The sequence below is a fragment of the Amblyomma americanum genome, chromosome 1, assembly GCF_052857255.1.
Source record: "Amblyomma americanum isolate KBUSLIRL-KWMA chromosome 1, ASM5285725v1, whole genome shotgun sequence".
Taxonomy (NCBI): domain Eukaryota; kingdom Metazoa; phylum Arthropoda; class Arachnida; order Ixodida; family Ixodidae; genus Amblyomma; species Amblyomma americanum.
In genome coordinates, this window is record NC_135497.1 from 124,844,141 (window position 1) to 124,863,079 (window position 18,939).

An 18,939-nucleotide genomic window follows, 5' to 3' on the forward strand; every position below is an offset into this window, starting at 1 on the left:
CGCGTTCCTTAGCGCTCTCTGCCCTCGCCTCGCAGCTTTGGCTGTGCTTCGGTGCGAACAGCGCACGCATTTTCCAACGTTGTATGCAGATCTCCTAAAAGCTAGTTTTAAAATCCCATGCTCCCAGGTGGATAGCCGTGACACTATGCGTAACTAGCAAAATTATTGGGAAGATATAGCGAACAGTACGAACTAGCTTTTAACCATACCTGGTGCATCAATGCACGTCGGGGGCCATAGCATGTTAGTGTAACTGCCAGTGATACAACTGAATTTCTTATAACATTCTGCTGATGCCATCGTAGCATAACCTGTTTCTGAATTTGGTGGCAATGTGACGTAACTCCAATAATGAAGGAATAAAAAAAGAACCGTCTAGCACACTCTCAGGCTGCGGACAGCCGCACGAAATGCTTTGGATGAAATGGCGAGGACCGCCGCTCATTGCATATCCCGATGGAAGCTAATGGCCGGCCGCATTTGTTTACACTGAAAGCGTTTACTGATTTGTGGACACTTTGTTGTCTACTCTATGGTATAGCCCAGTTCCCGTTTTATTTACGTTTTCACCTATTTCGATAAAGCGCCTGACTCTTATCAGTTGCTTTCATTCTGCTCTATGAGTGGTGGCGCAAAAAAGTTGGTAAGATTCAGGCTGAAGCCCCGTTCTCCGCAGAGCAGTAGGAAGCGAGCCGGAGAGTAAATGGACGCCGGCTGCTTGGCTATCGTAAGGAAAAAGTTGCCGGCGAAAATATTCGCTCCGCTGTTGAGTGCGTCGATGTGGGCAGGGCTTGGCGAGGCGTTACGCGTTTTATCAGCCCCGTGTCGTTCACTAATGAATCACGGGTGCAATGCTGCTGCGCGACACTTCCGCGGTGGAGGCGGCGATCTGAAGGGGACAGTATATACCGTGCTGGGTACCTCGGCCGCTTTCGCGACAATAACGACGTCGACTCTCCCCAGGCTTCCGGCAGTGCACGCGTGGCCATCGTCGAATTCAAAGAGAAAACTTTTCTTACATCCTCCGCCGAAAACCGGCGCCTGGATGTGCGCCCTCTACCGGTCGTGCACTGCAACTTTGTGTGCGCCGCTCGGCAAAAGCTCCGTCGTCGAGCTGGGAGCAATGGAACAGCAGCAGCAATACAGCAACGACCAATGTTCTTCTGTTTCTTGGTGCAGATGCTATCTTGGAGCGGACTTAGTCATGACTCGAGCGACCGGCAGCACGTTCCCTACCTGACATCGACTGAGCGCCCCGTATCGCATCTTCGGCTGCCTGTACAGTTCAAGCCCGGCTCGCTACGAATGAGCGAATGTTGCCCGACGCCACCGGAAGAAGCCATCGCCTTCAAGTGGTCTGCACCTTTGGCCGCGCAAGCCCCATCGTCACAGTCATCAAGTGTATCGCGCCAAGTTTTAATATAACCTCCTTGATCGCGCCCATTTAAGCACTGGCAATCACCGAGCGCCTTCAGTGGGCATGGAACAGCAGCAGCAATGCAGCAACGACCAATGTTCTTCTGTTTCTTGGTGCAGGTCAGTTCATGTCCTTCTTTGCACTGTAAACGCACAAGTAATGTCAACCTGCTGCTTGTGCCATGCCCAAGCGTATTCATGTGCATTGTCTGCGAATGTGTATATGTGCTGAAATTATTGCTCCTAGGTGGCGACATTGAACAGAACCCAGGGCCCCCTAAAAAAGATTCTAGCCAGTCCAATGATGACGTAGTCACTCTGTTAAAATCTTTAAACGAAAAAATTGACAAGAACCATAGCGAAATACTCTCCCAGCTCAATGAAGTTCGGCAAACACAAACAAAGCTTGAGCGTCAGATGGCCAGAATGAACGATAGGCTTGTTGCCGTCGAAGAAAAAGTAGCTGCCTCGCAAGCCTCCAGCGCCTTTGACATTACCCAGGAAGTGTCTGAGGCTGTACAGAATGAAGCAGAGGCGTTTCATAAACGACTCGACGACCTCGAAGGCAGGTCACGACGCCATAATCTATTTTTTCACGGCCTCCCTGACACGCAAAACGAAACATGGGATGAATCTGAAAAGCTCGTGCGTGAAAAGCTTCTTTCTGAAATGGACCTTGAGCTACCCAGCGAGGCCATAGCACGCGCGCATCGGCTGGGTAAATTTTCGAATGACAAATGCCGTCCTGTCATAGTCAAGTTTACGAATTTTAAGATCCGAGAAGCCGTGTTTACTGACCGAAGCAAAATGAAAAATGCTGGGATAAAGGTTACGGAAGATTTCTGCTTATCAACTCGCAACGCACGTAAACTTTTTGACTTTGGACAAGCAAGTGGAGAGAAGTGCGCTATTCGTCAGAACAAATTGTTCATAAAGAATAAGTGTTACATCTACATTTCGGCATCAGATAGCATCTGTGAATATCATATCAATAACCAAGCATCCCCACTCAGCCCTGATAGTAGTGCCTTGCCTGCCGATCTTTCTACCGCGTAGCTACCTGCTCGTGGTCATGAGCTTCCAAATGACATATGTGTTTTGTTCTCTAATATTCGTAGTGTTGTTAACAAGCGTGATGATCGACACGTGCGATGCAGACATTCTGGTCCTCACCGAAACCTGGCTGAATTCAAAGATTTGTAATGAAATACTAAACTGCGAAAAGGATTTCATTACTTATCGATGTGACCGTGGAGACAGAATAGGAGGCGGTGTTCTGATAGCGGTCGCTGATCATCTGCATTCTTCACACGTGTCACTTGTTTCTTCACTAGAAATTGTATGCGCCTCTATACGCATTAATCATCGAGACGTAATCTTCTGCGCATGCTATCGCCCTCCAAATGCTCCATCGTCTTTCTGTAGTGAACTTCATGATGTGCTCAATCGCATTTTAGTTAGGTTTCCTTCTTCGCCAATCTTTTTACTTGGCGATTTCAACATGCCAAAAATAATTTGGTCTGGCGCGTTCCCTTCCACTCTGGATTCGTCACCTGACTCGATTGGCTTCATAAATCTGTGCACTGACTTCAATTTTTCTCAGCTCATTACCCAGCCAACCCGTATCACCACTACTAGCGCTAACATTCTTGATCTTGTTCTAACTACGCTTCCTGAGCTAGTTCATTCATTGGCATTTCTACCAGGCCTCAGTGACCACTCCTTCATCCAGTTTGACCTTAAAGATACTAGCACACGTGTGCGACCGAATCCCAAATATATCAGAGTTTATACAATGGCAAATTTTCCGTCGATTAACGCTGAACTCGAAATCTTCTTAGGAGAGTGCATGCCAAACTTTTATAACCGTACTGTGGAAATGAACTGGCGCCTTTTTAAAGAAAAAGTTCATTTTCTCGTCCAAAAACACATACTTTTACGCGTCATATCAGGCAAGCAACGTTCCCCGTGGTTCACTGCCGCATTAAAACGCCTTTTAAGTAAAAAAAACGAGTTTATCGTAGAGCGAAAACCACCGGTTGCCCTGATCACTGGGATGTGTATCGTGCCATAACATCTGAGTATCGAAAAGCCTTAAGAAGCGCCAAGCAGGCTTTCTTCCAGAGTACGCTTCCGTTTTTGTTGATTGATAATGCCAAAAAATTTTGGAACATCATTTCTGGTCCCAAGCATAAAGCAGTAGCTCTGAACGATAGAAGCGGCGCAGCCATTCCTTCATCAGAATGCCCTCAAGTGCTAAACGACGCCTTCTCAAATACTTTTTTACAGCAATCATCTGTTTCTCTGCCCTCTTTTCAGCCTGTGCAGAATCCATTAATGGACCCGATTGTGTTTGACAGTCTTGGTATAGAAAGTCTAATTAATAATCTCAAAATTTCTTCGTCTTCGGGAATCGACGACATAAATTCTAAATTTTTAAAGAATACAAGTGTTTATTCTTCCATTTACTTGTGTGCACTGTTTTCGCAATCTTTGAATTCAGGAAAGCTACCCGGGGACTGTAAGGTGGTACCAATATTCAAGTCTGGTGATGCTCATTGTGCTCTTAATTACAGACCCATATCATTAACGAGTGTCCCGTGTAAACTGTTTGAACATGTCATTTATTCTAATCTGGTTAAATCGGATCATCTGCATTTTGCCTTCTGACGAAATAAATGTTTTGCAATCCAATCCTAGGCTGGATATATATTCATTTTATGAATATAGCAATCTGTTATGTGGTGGTGGTCAGGTGCAAAAGTGCATATGGCATGTGAATGTAGTGCACATTATGGCAGCTAGATACATTAAAGGCAATCTATGGCGCTTCCATTATTTAAAATGTATGCGACTTAAGCATTCAATGAATTAAGAAAAATTTAGGATGACAACCACAAATGAAAAAGAAATGATCTAAGCTTCATATCTTCTTCATTTTTGGTGTAAAATCTGTCTTTTGCTATAATTATCACATAGTTTTGTGATAATTGCCTTGGTAACCATTTGTAACCACTGCTGAAAACTTAACAAATTTTCCTGTTCTCGAGTTGCTAAAGCAGTCATTCAGTCTTTTTTACTTTATTCTTCAGCTGCCTTTCAGCATGTCAGGGAAAACATCGAGGACCTCAATGGACGTGTGGGTGTTCGGGACACTGACCTCATTTTTCTCAAAGGTCTCATGGAATCGCCTGTCATGAGCTGCTTAGTGCAGGTATGGCACTTTCATAAATTTTTGTCACATCTTGTCGTTTATCATCATAAGGGCATTCAACATTTTATTACTACTTTCGAGCTTTTGTTTAACTTGGAATAGTGATCAGCGAAATTCGAGGAAGTTGAAAAAAGCTACGTTCTGCAACTTCATAGGCTGGCATTGTGCATGTTAATACCAACGTCCCTTGCAGCTGGGCATCTATGCATGTTGTACAAGGCATTGGAGTCACTGCCCTCTCTCTGTCAGAAAGCTAAAAGAGTGTAATTGGCATGGCATTTATTATCATGGTCATATTGTCTACATCATCGCTGTGGTTGTTATTAGTGAGCAATTTTGGTACATTGTGCTAATTCATTTATTTTTACTGATCTTTGCTAAGTCCAGTTAGTTGCATAGAATGGAGGCATTCTGAATGCATTTCAGCATTGTAATAAGGTTTTTGATGCGGCACAAATTACATTGTTTCCATCCTGTGCTTGCTAGCTCAACATGCTGTCATCATTGTACTCAAGCAGGAAAGTTGCTTGGACCAGTTTTTTAAGATCCATAATATCAAGTGTTTGCAGCACAAAAGTATGAAGGCAAAAGACGTGTGTGTTCCTCTTGCTTTTTTCTTTCATTTTATGCTGTGAAGACTTTATATTGCGCACTTGAGTATTTTTTTATGTAGTGCTGTGCTAATCATGTGTTACTGTTCTGGAGTTGTGCAGAAGAATAAGACATCAGTGAACAGCAGGTAGAAAAATATTTTGCATTCATTTTCTTTTCTGCTATTTTTTACCCTTTTGCTGATATGTTGCCTTCTGTGTTTGAGATGAGGTTGAAGTTACTTGTTGAAATCATTTACATGATGTTACATTCATAGATATGGAGAGTCTTTCACCAGACAGTAGTCATGAGAAAATTAATTTTAGAGTGGGGCCAGTGCCTCAGAAATAGCATCAATGTAATTTCTGAGGCACTGTTAAGAGTTTCTGATTCGGAAAAGGTCTAGAAATGTCAGAAACACATTGGCGTACTGGTATTCGCAGTTTGGCATAAGAGCCAGTACCATGGTATATTTATTTTTGCATAGTTTTTCAGTGTAATGAGAACTGGTCGACTTTTAATATTAAAAAGTTTATGGAGGAGGTCGATGTCAACAAAATGTGCACTGATCAATGTGATACCTTGTGTGCTGACTGAGGATATGTATAGCATTTGAAGTGCTAATGGTATTCAGGTGAGTGGTTAGCCAAAATGAGTTGAGGAGGTAACCCCAGCGTGTTATTTAAAATGAAAGTTCCAGCTGTAACCTTACATGAAGAAGTTCCTGGTGTATCACGGTACAAAAACAAAGCACAATTACTTGGCATCGTTTTGATCTTTAGCATCAATATTTGGTTATTAGGTGTTACGGTGACATCCATTATGAGCCGTAAATAAAGTTGGTCGGTTCTGTTGCTGTGAAATACATGTAAAGTTGATAAATTCAGTTAAATTTTCTTTCTTTGTCTACCAGGTCCAAGATCATCTTGAAGAGAAAACTACCACTTTCAAGCCTGTCTCCACAAACAATGTAGAACTTTTGAGGGATGTCTGCCAGGCTTGCCGTAGAGTCAGTGGTCGTGACGCCCAAGAGCTCGCCAACATTCTTAGTGGTCCTCACTTCTCAGTATGGCTCTTTCTTGAAATTATTCTTTAGTGTCTGGCCTTATTGACAACAGTGAAAAATATATATTGCATGTCTTACCCCTGGTGTAGTTTCACACTCTTTTGTCAAGCCTAGTGGGCTGTGTGTTTGAGGTTGGTGTTGTCCTCTGTGGCCTGGCATTGCATTTGGATAGCTGTTGTGAAACTGCACATGGGCGTTTCTTAACTTTTGTTGCAATAGTGTAAATAGACCAACTGAATTGATTCATGGCAGTTGTTCATGGCCAAGGTAAGCAAGAAGTGAATCTTTGTTTCTTTTGATAAGCAGGTTTTCTAATGAAGCTTAAAAAGATTTTTGAAAGGGTCTTGTTTTTTTTTTTCTTCTATAAAAATTAAGTGTAAAACTGGCTTTAAAGGCTGGTGCTAGCACAAAGTCACAGACTACAACGGCAGTCAATAGACTTTTCACCTGCACCCGCAAGCTTAACCAGAAACGTGAGCCACCAGTAATGTGGCCGAGCGCAGTGTTCTAAATGAGGCCAGTGTTGGGGAAAAACTTGCGAAAGTTCCGCCATTTCTTCCACGCTTGTATGCTACATGTAGTGTTGTGCCTGCTTTTGAGTGTGAGCTCTGCCACTTTTGCAGCGATGCTGAATATGTGTGAGAAGTCTTCCTTGCGGAAATTTTTTATATTTGCTTTTTTTTTATTTGAAAAATGGAGAACCTTAGAGAATATTGGAACAATGCAGTCTCCATGACTGCTTAGCCCTTCATATTTGATAAACTGCACTTTGTTACCTTTGGAGTGCACAGGAACTAATTTGGGGCTCTTACTTGTCTGTCCAATATGAAAAATGTTTGGTATGTTCAGTTATTGCTAGGGGCTATAATTGAATCTGCTGTATCACCATGAATAGTTATAACCTGTTGGTTGGGTACCCTTGTATTTATTATGAATTTTAATTCATTAGACGGTCACTTCGGGTGCATCTTGGGGTGTTTGGCATTGTTTTTTGAGTATGCCCATGAATGATAAAAATGTATTGCCTCCTCAGCTTCAAACTTCAGTAGTGACCCAGTTGGTGTTATCTGTTGACGTTCTTTGTTTATTACTCATTTTTGTCATTCAGTAATGCCCTAAGTGAAAGAGATGTAATTAATATAACAGATTTGTCACTTCAGGGATAAAATTTTGTTCAAAGCAGAGAAGGGGGTTTTTACCTTTGCTTATAGGTTCACATAATAAATCTACCTGCAAGGTTTCTTTTGTTTCACATCTTTTAAATAACAGAGTGTTGACAATTCTCTGCAATAAGTGTTGCATTAGCCGTAGAATTTGTAAAAAAAGCTACTGGAAAATCGTGCCATATGTGTCTTCAAGGTTTATTGAGATCAAAATTGTCAAACACTTTACCTTGCTTATAAATTTACCATTCTTAATATATGCACCAAGAAAAACAGTGAAAGCTAGAGGGATAAAAATTACTACCAAATGAGCATTTGGAGTTAGACTGCAGTGAGTTCTTGTATTTTGTTTTTGATGGTTCTCCTTTTGTTCATGGTAGGCCTTGCTCAACGCCCATGATGCTGTAGCTACAAAGAGCTATGAACCTGCTAAACCACTAGCACTTGAGAAGGAGGCACCAGCAATGGCACCTGAGACCCTGAATGACACTATCAGGATGGTGGGAATCAGAAAGAATGATGATGAACCCTTGGTGAGTGGCTGTTTCATTTCCAGCTTGCTGCTTTTGTGATTCTGCACACATGTGGTATAGAGGTGCTTTTGCTTAATGTTTTCAGGGGATAACGGTACGAGTTGAGGATGACAATTTGATGATAGCTCGCATCCTTGCTGGTGGAATCATTGATAGGCAAGGTGAGTTTGAGTGCAAGCTTTCTTTTTCACTAGATGCTAGGATTTGAAGTAGATTTCTTGACTGACTGATTGTGATGCTTATGGCAGTATCAGACTTCCCGACCTTCCTTGTGCAATATGGTTTCATGTGATTTGAGGATTCTTTTCTACTTGTTACTAGCTCTAATCTTTTCCTTTTGTGGAACAATAATGAATACCAGAATGGTAGTATTTGCTGTCTGTTAGTCCCTAAAGAACTAAAGTAATATCATAGCTACTTTTCTGATTTGGATATGTGTTTTATGCCTTTTAGTGGTATTCATGATAATGTATTTTGCCTTTTTAAGTTCTTGTGACTTTTTTTTTTTCAAGGGGTTACTTATGTTGAAATAATAAATAAATTGGTTTTTGAGGAAAGGAAAGGTATAGGAATGGTCTCATGTCTTACTGGACATCTGAACCCTGCTGTGAGGAAAGAGATGAACAAGCTTACCAAAAAAATTTGCCGTCACTGCATTTTCTGTTTTCAATTTTAATATAGGTTGAGGTGTGAAGGTCAAAGCATGCTTAACTGTAAACTGTGGTAAAGGCATGCTAAGTATAAACCTCATGTCATGACATACACTGAATGTTCAACAGAGGAAGGCATGTCTGTACTAGTTATTTCATTTAGAACATTCAGTTTGTGTTTCCTCATGGTTACTTTTAAAAGGAACTTTCAGAACATTCACATTTTGTTGTGTTAAAGGGAATGCAACTTAGTATTGTGGACACCTTGCTTATATTTCAGGGTTGTTACATGTTGGTCATACAATCTTGGAGGTCAATGGAGTGCCAGTTCACACGCCTGAGCAGCTGCAGCTGCAACTGAAAAAGGCCCAAGGCAGTGTTGCATTCAAAATCCTCCCCTCATATCACGACAACCTGCCAACATTTCAGGTATGTGTCTGTGACATCAACTGACATATTACAAATGTGAGGCTTTTTTTTGTGTGTGTGTGCTTGAATGGTACTTTATTTTGCAGTGTTTTGTGAAAGCACTGTACACATATGAGCCATCTAAAGATACCCTTCTACCATGTAAAGAAATTGGGTTGCCATTCAAGCAGGGTGACATCCTGCAAGTGCTCAATCAGGAGGATCCAAACTGGTGGCAGGTAGGTACAAAATTATAGTCTGAAGTATTCATGCACCTCTCTTTCAGCACATCTACTGGTCACAAGTGAGCCAGCAATCAATTTTTTTGCTTGGTTTAATCTTCCTTTTTTTTTATTGCGTAATCAATGATGAATCGGGCAAAATAAAAAAGGCTGCTTCCTGGCAAACAGTTTTTTTACCCTTTGCTATACACGCAGAGCTGTAATCTGCCCACAAGAGTGCTGAAACTGCTGCTGCTTTGATTGCCTCCAGAGTTTTTTGAGCATTTATGCTTCACAATGCGACGACTCTGCTAGACACCAGCATGCCAGTGATGCATGTCTCGTCAGATGTCAGGCATCAGGTGGTGATACGTACGAGCTCATTTAAATCTGCAGTTTCTTTTATTCTTGCTAGATTGTTGTAGTTTGCTAAAATTCCACATAATATTTCAGAAAAGCAGCAGCACTACAGAAGTGAGTGCTTTATAGGGAACGTGCTGAAGTGAGCATTTTGGTTTATTCACAACACTCACAACTCATATGTGCACAACAGTTTTTTTTTTGGCCACAATGACTCTAGAATAGGTGACATGTCTGAACTACTGAGGCTAAGCTTTCACTTTTTTTTTTTTGTCTCTGCAGTGCATCATGAATCAGTTCATTAGCTGGGCTCTAAAGTCTTAATAAACAAAGTGCACATGTCAAAGATCAGGCAGACTGGCATGAGGTTTCGTGGTGCCAGATTAAGCGGATCTTAATTGCATTTGAATTGATAAGTGTCATCAGGTTGAATCTACTACTTTATTAAAGTATCTCTGTTAAAACAATTATGCTATCAGCTTGTTGGCTTAGATTTGAATTGTATTTTCATTATTTTTGTAGTTGTTTTTATTGTGACTAATTTTAATATATTTGTTTGATTACAAAGCCTGAAGGTTTTCATGTGTCATTCTTTGCTTACACAGGCAAGAAGAGTATCTGCTTCAGGTCCGGCAGGCCTTATCCCATCTCAGGAACTTGAGGAACGAAGACGAGCTTTTGTGCGGCCAGAGTATGACTATGCAACAAAGACAAGTATGCATTAATTGCTGCTTTTCATGAGACAGATATGTCACAGGTGTTGAGGACTGCAATGAAAGTATTTTTGCATTTTAATTTCACATGTGCATAGTACCTGTTTTAAGTAGTATTGTCAACTTGTTGCTCGCACGAGCCTGTTCGCAGTCAAGATTTTGCATTTAGATTTAAATTCATTTTGCTGGACTGCATACTGTTGTCATGCAGTACTTTATTTTGACATGAGCAGGCTTTAACCATTATAGGCAGGTACTAGTGTGTTTTGCATAACTGCAATGTTTCCCAGTTTCCCTCCTGTAATGTAAGGATTTTTGTGATTTTAAATAGGTGTAGAATTAACACTCAAGTTCCCCAAACTAGAGGGGAATTCATTATTGTTGTGTAGCTAAAGCTGCATGACAATGAAAGCTTCATTGCTAGGTTTCAGCCAGCTGCCAGTGTTTTACAATGGTGTGTCACCACTGCACTTCAGTGGTTTGGAGCTCTGCCGTTTCTGGTTGACAGCTATTGGATCTCAAGTGTGCAGACCACCTTACAACTAGTTCGAGCTTGGCTGACAGGTGCTCTGAGCAAGCATGATGGCAAAGTTTGTTTCACGCTTTTTCTTTATAAAAGGAGTGTGCAGTGTTAAACTTGCCTCAACTGTGGCCACATTGGTTTGGTTTTTATATCATTTTATGTTTGCATTTACCTTTCTGTTGGGTCAAGCATCGCAAACAAATGGTGAAATGAAAATATTTGTCTAAATGTGCTTGAAGCAATACATGGCGAAACTTTGTAGTATTTTATTGTTTTGGAAAGCTAAGGATACTGCATTGCACAGTTTATTTGTGGTACAAATGTTTTGTTCACTACAATCTAAGCACCTGAAGGTTGTAAATTCAATGGGGATGTATGCACAGATTTGAAGGATGTTTTGAAATGTTAAATTTAATCGCTATAACATGGGCAGTGCTTTAGTCAGAGGCAAAACTCGGCATTGCGCGTCCCTCATAGCCCGAGTCGCTTTGGGACGTTAAATCCCCATAAACCAAACCAAAGCTCGGCATTGCAGTATTATGTAGTTAAAAACATGTGCTTGCAGCATGAGCAGTCATTGACGCCATTCCTCTTTAGATTGATTCATGTTGTTGCTTGAGCTGCTGCTCTCAGTGACCGCTGTTTCATCACAGTGGTTTGTGATTCATTGTCCTAAATGCCATCGTGGAAGGGGTGCTCATACTTGAGCACTAGCAACTTTATGGTTGCTATGGAAAACGTTGAGAAAATTTGGACAGACTCTATAGTGAGAGTTAGAGAACAAAAGTTTTTTCTTGGGGGGGGGGTACCAGATGCCATATGATGTTTGTACTGAATTTAAACAGCAGTGTTTATGTGTGGTACTGAGGGCCCGTCCATTTATGCAATGAACAAGACTTGTGTCGGCATCTGCATATATCATTGGTGAGGTTTTGGGCAGTTTTATAATATTTGTTTTGTATTTTTGCTTTTTTGTTCTCACTTGTGACTTGTGCGGGGATGAGGTAGAGAAATGTAGTAAACATAAAAAGTTAAAAAAGATACTAATAAATTCAAGATACATTTGCAGGGAATATTTTGACAGTGATGAGTTATACCATTTGTAAAAACATGAATGTTGTATGAAATAGGTTGCAGTTAACTTTCCTTGCTCCTAGTTATGCTTTTCTTTTGCAAGTTTCCTACTTTCATTTCAGCATGAAATTGCTAATTTCCTGTAGACAGAACTTATTCTGGTAGATAATTTCTGGTGGAGTACATTCTCATCATATACTTACAGCTGTTAATATTGAAATTATAGAATTCTAGTGCATCGTACCACTATTAAATGTTTGCATTATTTACTTTGGTTTCAGTGTGTTGGCTTGCTGTGTATGATGTTTGTGTGGGATATGAGGAAAAGGAGGTGCTGCTCCTTGGCGATCTAAATATGAAATTTGGAACATCCTAAGGAGCTGCTGCAGATATTTTTGTCATTTTTTTATTTTTACAGTGTACAAATGTTATGAACATCAAAGCAGTGAAAAACTAAAAATGTATGAGTTTTGTGCAGCAAACAGCTCAATTTTGATGTTGGTCATTACAAATCAAACTTTTGGGGCATGATACTGTAAGCGTATGCCTTGCGGTTTCTTGTTAATGTACACTGTGTCTTTGAAAGCACTCTACCACAGGCTTTGATTAGTTTTGTTTTCAGTGCATTTTATACACACTCATGTCACCAGTAGACTTGCAGTATTATTTAAGCTTATTTCTTGTCTCTATGTGATAGTGCAACATATTTTGGGCCATTTCCTACAGAAGTGTTGGTTTATAACATGTTAGTTGTGTGACCAGTAGTAGTCTGTGAAGTAAAGCTTGCTTAATTTTATCGTTGTTCTAATGCAAAAATAGTTTCTGTAGCCAGGTAGTAAATGTGTGCTTGACATAATATTATCTGTATCCATCTCTTTCCAGAAATGTGTGGTACAAAGGTTACTAAAAAGAAGAGAAAAACAATGTATGAGAGCAAGGCATCAGCAGGTATGTTTGCATTTCTGCTTGTGTTTGTTTTTAATTTATACTCACAGGCACGAGAGTTGAGTTAGATGTGCACAGCGGAACCTTAATATGATTCAGTCACACCGCCCCTCGAAAAGGCCACCAAAATGGCGATTTAGAGTCAAGATTTTTGTTTTTTGGCAATGCAGGTATTTTTTTGTGGTTGAAAGCAACACCTTTTGGCTTACAGGATGTAAATGGCCCTATGTGTATAAATGCATGGGAGAATAATTTGGGTGTGCTCTTTTTGTTTTTTTTTTTTGCCGGTACAAATATAACGATAATCGGTTATAACGATCAGATTTTCTAGTTTTGTCAGTATTGTTTACTCACGTACTCATCATAACAGTCGGCTCAGCTGGCTGATGTGCTGGAACCATTATAGTGAAAGTGCCACATTCCTATTGCTCATATATATATGCTTTGAGATACTGCGCAACAAGAATGCACTGTGAATTTCTGGAGCACTTGCAAGTGCCTGTGAACACATAGCTGTTGTCTGGTGGTACACTCATTGTAGCCTGACTATTACCATCTGCCATTTCCATCTGCAAGCAATGCTAACATATCTCATTCACTGCGCTGTTGTCTGACTATGCTCACTCTTAAGCCAAGAAACTGTGAGTTATGGGTTCAGTCAGAATTCGCTGTCATCGTCGACTCGGAGAAGCTCATTACTGACCCCACTGAGTAGTTTCTAAGCATCCCAACAAGCTCAGAAAGCATGCATCTAGAATATGCCTGTATGTGCCTGTATGTGTATGTAAAGTATTTGCTTGCCTGACCATGCCGCAGTTGTCAGCCGCTTCCTTGTTCTGACTTTTACCTGTGATCGTAAATGCATAGACAGTGAAACATATCTGGCATTGATTTTTTTGTTTTCCTCCATGGCTGTTGGTGCAGAACTGCTTTGCATAGTAAGGGAAAAAACAGTCGTGGCCAAAGCAAACAGAAAAAAAATTCTCACCTTATTTATATTGTCATATCGAGGTTAGTTTTCTGCATAAAAAAAAAATTGAGAATTGAAAGTTAAAAATTGGTTTCTTGGGGAAAGGAAATGGCGCAGTATCTGTCTCACACATCACATCGGAGGACACCTGAATGGGCCCCATAAGGGAAGAGATAAAGGAGGGACTGAGAAAAGAAAGGAAGAAAGAGGTGCTGTAGTGGAGGGCTCCAGAATAATGTGCCATAGTGGAGGGCTCCAGAATAATTTCGACCACCTGGGGATCTTTGCACACGGGTTCCCCTCCATCGAAATGCAGCCTCTGCTGTCGAGTTCGAACCCCGGATACTCTGGATCAACAGCTGAGCGCCCTAACTACTGAGCCACCATGTGGGGTCTGTATAAAAGCGGCTGATTTAGGTTTATGCACAGTGTGCACATGTGGGGTAAACCAAGTGGTCTCCCTTTTCTCTATCTGCTACTCTCTTCACACCAAGTTGCAGAAAAAATTAAGGTGCAGTTGTGATGTCCTGGCGTTGTTAGTTGTTTTGAAGGCTCACGGAATGTCTGTACTCGTTTCATGCATTTCCTCTACACGAATGCCCAGGAGGGCTCTGTAGGAACCTGTATAAATAAATAAATAGTTTTTTTTAGTGAGCATGTCATTTGTACTGAAAAAGAGCTTCGCTAATACAAGCACAGCACGTAGCAGTCGTGCAGGATGGCAGAATCAGAGGAAAATGTGTTATATTTGAAAAATGAGAACACGAGTTGTATTGATTATCAACTGAAGGGTCATTTACCATTTACAAATTTTTATTTTAAATTAAAACTGTAAGAGATATGTCAGTGCAGTCTATGCAGGCAAATTGTACAACTAGGTGAACATTATGTACCTGATGTGGATTGATAATTACAAGACTAATTTACTAAAATTAGTTAATAAACTTTTATTTTTTATAATCAGGGGCAAGGTTATATTGCGAAATTGAAGGCTGTCAACATCAGAGGTGAGCCCTGTTTTCAAATTTTCTTAATCGGCAGTGTGGTCCGAAACTTGAACATCAAAAATACACATTTGAAAGCTTGTTGAGTTGGCTTTCCCAAATTGCATAGTTACAAAATGGCGTCACTTCGTGTGGTATCGTCGCTGAAATCAAGTTAACTTCTACAGTATCAAATACACAAACGCATCAAATGGGATCGAAGTAAACATGCATTGATGGAAGGACAACTCAACGATATTGCATGTGCATATTTTTGACATTCGACATTTCTAACCACATTGCCAATTAAGAAAATTTAAAAACAAGACTCACCTTAGATGCTGGCTGTCTCCAGCTTTGTAGTATAACCTTGCCTCCTGAAATCAAATAAAAACAACTAATTATAGTTAATTAGTCATCTATTTATTGATCTATATCAAGTATACCAGGTGTCCCAGCTAACTTGAGTCAAGGGTTAAGAAATAAATTATTAGAGACAGGCGAGTGAGACCATCTGCATATTGGTGACATCCATCTTGAGCACCACAGGCAATTTTTGTTTTGCTTATAATTAATAGTTGGTTTAATTATTTAATTTAAAAAATATTGACTTTAGACAACAAATTGCATTTGAAGAGTTGTAGAGCGCGTTCAAAAACCCTCATTTTATCATTTACGCTAAGAAAACCCTCAATGGTGTCTTTTTTTTCCCAGCTCCAAAGAAAGCCCGCGAAATACAAAAATAAACCACGTGACTAACACATTCGCATGCCATGATCGTGCTGCTCTCAAGCGTGGTTTGAGCAATTGAAATCACGTGCAGCTTTGACTCGGCGGCCCTGCAGCAGCGGCAGGCCGATATGTTAGCGGCGGCAACTCGCACCGTCATGTGTGCCAACTGGCTAACGCAGACGAGAAACCACCGCGAACATATCGGCCTGTCGCTGCTGAGGGGCCGCCGGGTCAGAGTTGCAGGTGATTTCGTTTGCTCAAACCACACTTGAGAGCAGCATGATCGTGAACGCACGAATGCGTTAGTCATGTGGTTTATTTTTGTATTTCGTGGGCTTTCTTTGGAGTTGGGAAAAAAAGACATGCGTGTGGGGGTTTCCTTATCGTAAGTGATGGAGTGAGGGTTTCTGAACGTGCTGTACAACTCTTCAAATGCAGTTTGTTATCTAAAGTCAATATTTTTAAATTAGATAATTAAACTTAGTTAAACTATTAATTAATTGTGGGAAAATTTGCCTGTGGTGCGCAAGATGGCTGTTGCCAATATGCAACTGGTTTCGCTCGCCTGGCTCTATTAATTTATTTTTTAACCCTTGGCTGAAGTTAGCTGGGACACCCGGTATAATGTCCTCCTTGCTGTACAATCCACTTGCACAAACAGCACTGACGTATCTCACACAGTCTTAAAAATAAAAATCTGCAAATGTTAAAAGAAATCAGTGAGCCAGAGTACCCGTGGTCGAACCCAGCTGCAGTGGCTGTGTTTTTGATGGAGGCAAAACGCAAAAGGCACCTGTGTGCTGTGCGATGTTTAAAGATCCACCTAAATTATTCGGGAGCCCTCCACTACAGCACTTCTTTCTCTCTTCCTTCTTTCACTCCCACCTTCCTTCCTTCCCTTACAGTGGGGTTCAGGTGTCCACAGAGATGTGAGACAATTGCTACGCCATTTTCCTTTCCTCAGAAATCAATTTTTCAAAATATCACCCTCTATATATTCACAAGGGGCAGGGGTGGAAAGCGAAAGCATGTTAGAACATGTGCAGACTGGAAGAAAGCAAAGTTCCAGCAGCGTACAAGGCATGAAGGTCAACAACGTTGATGGTGGTGTAAGCAAGGTACTTTTAGTGCGCAAGCACTGAGTACTAAGCAGCGTACAAGGCATGAAGGTCAACAACGCTGATGGTGGTGTAGGCAAGGTACTTTTAGTGCGCAAGCACTAAGTACTAAGCACTCACCGATTTCGCTGATCTTTGTTTGAAACCTTCTTGACCTGAAATAAAATGAACTAAAATAAAACAGTTTATGGCCACGAGTGGCTTTCGAATCTGCAGCAATGCAAACAGATCAGCAACTCTGGCCACTGCATTAGAGCACTACGCCATAGCCGCTGCTGAACATCCCGCACGTTTAAACTGCTAGTCTCTCACGCCATGCTTTGGATGTCATCTTCTTCATCAACTTCCATCCATGCCCAATGGATCCAGAACACACTGCTATCGCATTGCCCTCTTTAGGTGCATTAAGCGGCCCCATAATTTTTTAGCCACTCACTGATTTCGCCAAATCTTTGTCTGAAGCCTGCTTGACATTGAAAACCATGCCTCGAACCAAAACTGACACTGAAGTGAAAACCAAGCGCTAGTGCACCTAATTTGCATTTGGCCTAACCATGCTGAATCATCTATTATTTTTTTCATCTGCCAGCCACCACCAAATTCTGACTGAACATTGCTTTCTTTTCTTTGGCTGTGGGGTAAGCCTCAAGGATCAATTGCGCGCATTGGTTTTGGTGATTGTGTAAGAATCTCAGCTTCATGAAACATGGGATGGCATGAGTAGCTGCAGTAAAACTTTGCGAAGTGTGCATATTTTTGTCATCTTTAGTGGCGCTGAATGCTAATAATTCGACCTTAACGTACAGTCACGAGTAAAAAAAGATCAGCACAATGACATCACCACAGCGGTGAAAATCAGTGTGTGGACGGCGCGGCACTGTGCTTTGCTGACACACCTGGCACTTTTGTTATCGGCATGTTCGTAACTGCAGTGCCGAGTGTTGCTATCCACTGCTTTGGGGGCACGTCACTAGTTGTAATATTTCGTGACTATACCTTCCTGGCTGACCCTCTGCAAGATGAGAGCCACATTTTGAGAACTGGTGAAAAATTTTCCTGTGATATTACTTGTATTGCATCTTTTGCTGGCATCATCTTTGCACAGTCAGCTTGCATAGCAATTGTAGGACATGTGCTTGCTAGCTTCCGAGACTTTTAAAAGACATCAATACCATATCAGGTTCCTACTTTCATCACTCTGAAAAATATGGTGCGTGTTGGGATGAAATCACCAGGGATACTGATTTTTAACTCCTGAAAGCAATTGTGAGAGGGCTGAAATGTACTGCATGTGGGACCTATTTGTGTGGCAAGTATTAGACCCCTTTTGCATGATCCTTTGGGTAATTCAAATTCTGGTGAACAAAATTCTCTGGCTGCAGCAAGTTTCAATTAATGCAAGCTGCCAGCAGATCTACATATTTCTGGGTTTACAATGCTGTGTCGTCAGTATTGTGCACAGCATACTACACTGCAGACAGCATCCCTTCAATTACAACTTGTCAATGCTTCTTAACGTACCACTTCACCTTTACAAGGTGCTGTGTTTGCTGCAATGACATGTTGCATCATGGCATTAGGCTGTCTTCGAAGTCTCAAGTCTCACAGGTATTAGAGGAATATGTTAAAAAATTACTTAGTTCACACTTAAGATATTGATTTCTACTTCTAACTACAGCTATAGTCTCTAACTCTTGTGTGATGTCCTTGTGTTTATTTCTTTCTGCTCTTTTGCCCATTTAGAGTTTGAAAAAGCTGAGCTGCTGTTGTATGAAGAGGTTGCCCGGATGCCGCCTTTTGAGCGGAAGACAGTAGTTCTCGTTGGAGCACGGGGTGTTGGCAGACGTTCACTGAAGAACAAGCTTATTAGCTACGATCCAGCACGCTTTGGGACACCACTTCCTCGTAAGTTGCTTTCTGTTTATGTGCTCTGCTATGTCAGGGCACAGGAACACTTGAGGACAGCTGCATCAAAATTTTGTTTTCAGTGAAATTCTTTTCTGTGGCTATTTCTGGCTATAAAGGTGCATTTATTACTGAGAAAATTAGATTGAAAATATTCCCGCCATTCAATTTAAACTCACGACGCCCTACACGGAAAAGGACTCCCTGATCACTATATTGAATTACACGATAGAGTAGCCTATACCTCATCTCACAAGCTGTTTGCATCACTGTGAAAGGTAGAGTGCTCTCATCCAGTCAGGGCCAAGGAAGACAACAAATAGTTCCTCGGATATTTGAGTAGTGTTGGGACTA

The 18,939-nt window shown here is 41.1% G+C and overlaps 1 protein-coding gene across 1 annotated transcript in view; it reads left to right on the forward strand.

Annotated features, from left to right (window-relative positions):
• The first annotated feature begins 1,402 nt into the window (after window positions 1-1,402).
• Window positions 1,403-18,939, forward strand: part of LOC144113618 (protein PALS2-like) — a 32,473-nt gene continuing 14,936 nt past the window's right edge. The window contains exons 1-10 of the mRNA XM_077646782.1: window positions 1,403-1,536; window positions 4,509-4,630; window positions 6,135-6,287; window positions 7,831-7,983; window positions 8,069-8,144; window positions 8,914-9,062; window positions 9,149-9,280; window positions 10,228-10,336; window positions 12,815-12,880; window positions 18,424-18,585. Coding sequence (XP_077502908.1) covers window positions 4,598-4,630; window positions 6,135-6,287; window positions 7,831-7,983; window positions 8,069-8,144; window positions 8,914-9,062; window positions 9,149-9,280; window positions 10,228-10,336; window positions 12,815-12,880; window positions 18,424-18,585 — 1,033 coding nt within the window. The 5' untranslated portion in view covers window positions 1,403-1,536; window positions 4,509-4,597. The remainder of the gene's footprint in view (window positions 1,537-4,508; window positions 4,631-6,134; window positions 6,288-7,830; window positions 7,984-8,068; window positions 8,145-8,913; window positions 9,063-9,148; window positions 9,281-10,227; window positions 10,337-12,814; window positions 12,881-18,423; window positions 18,586-18,939) is intronic.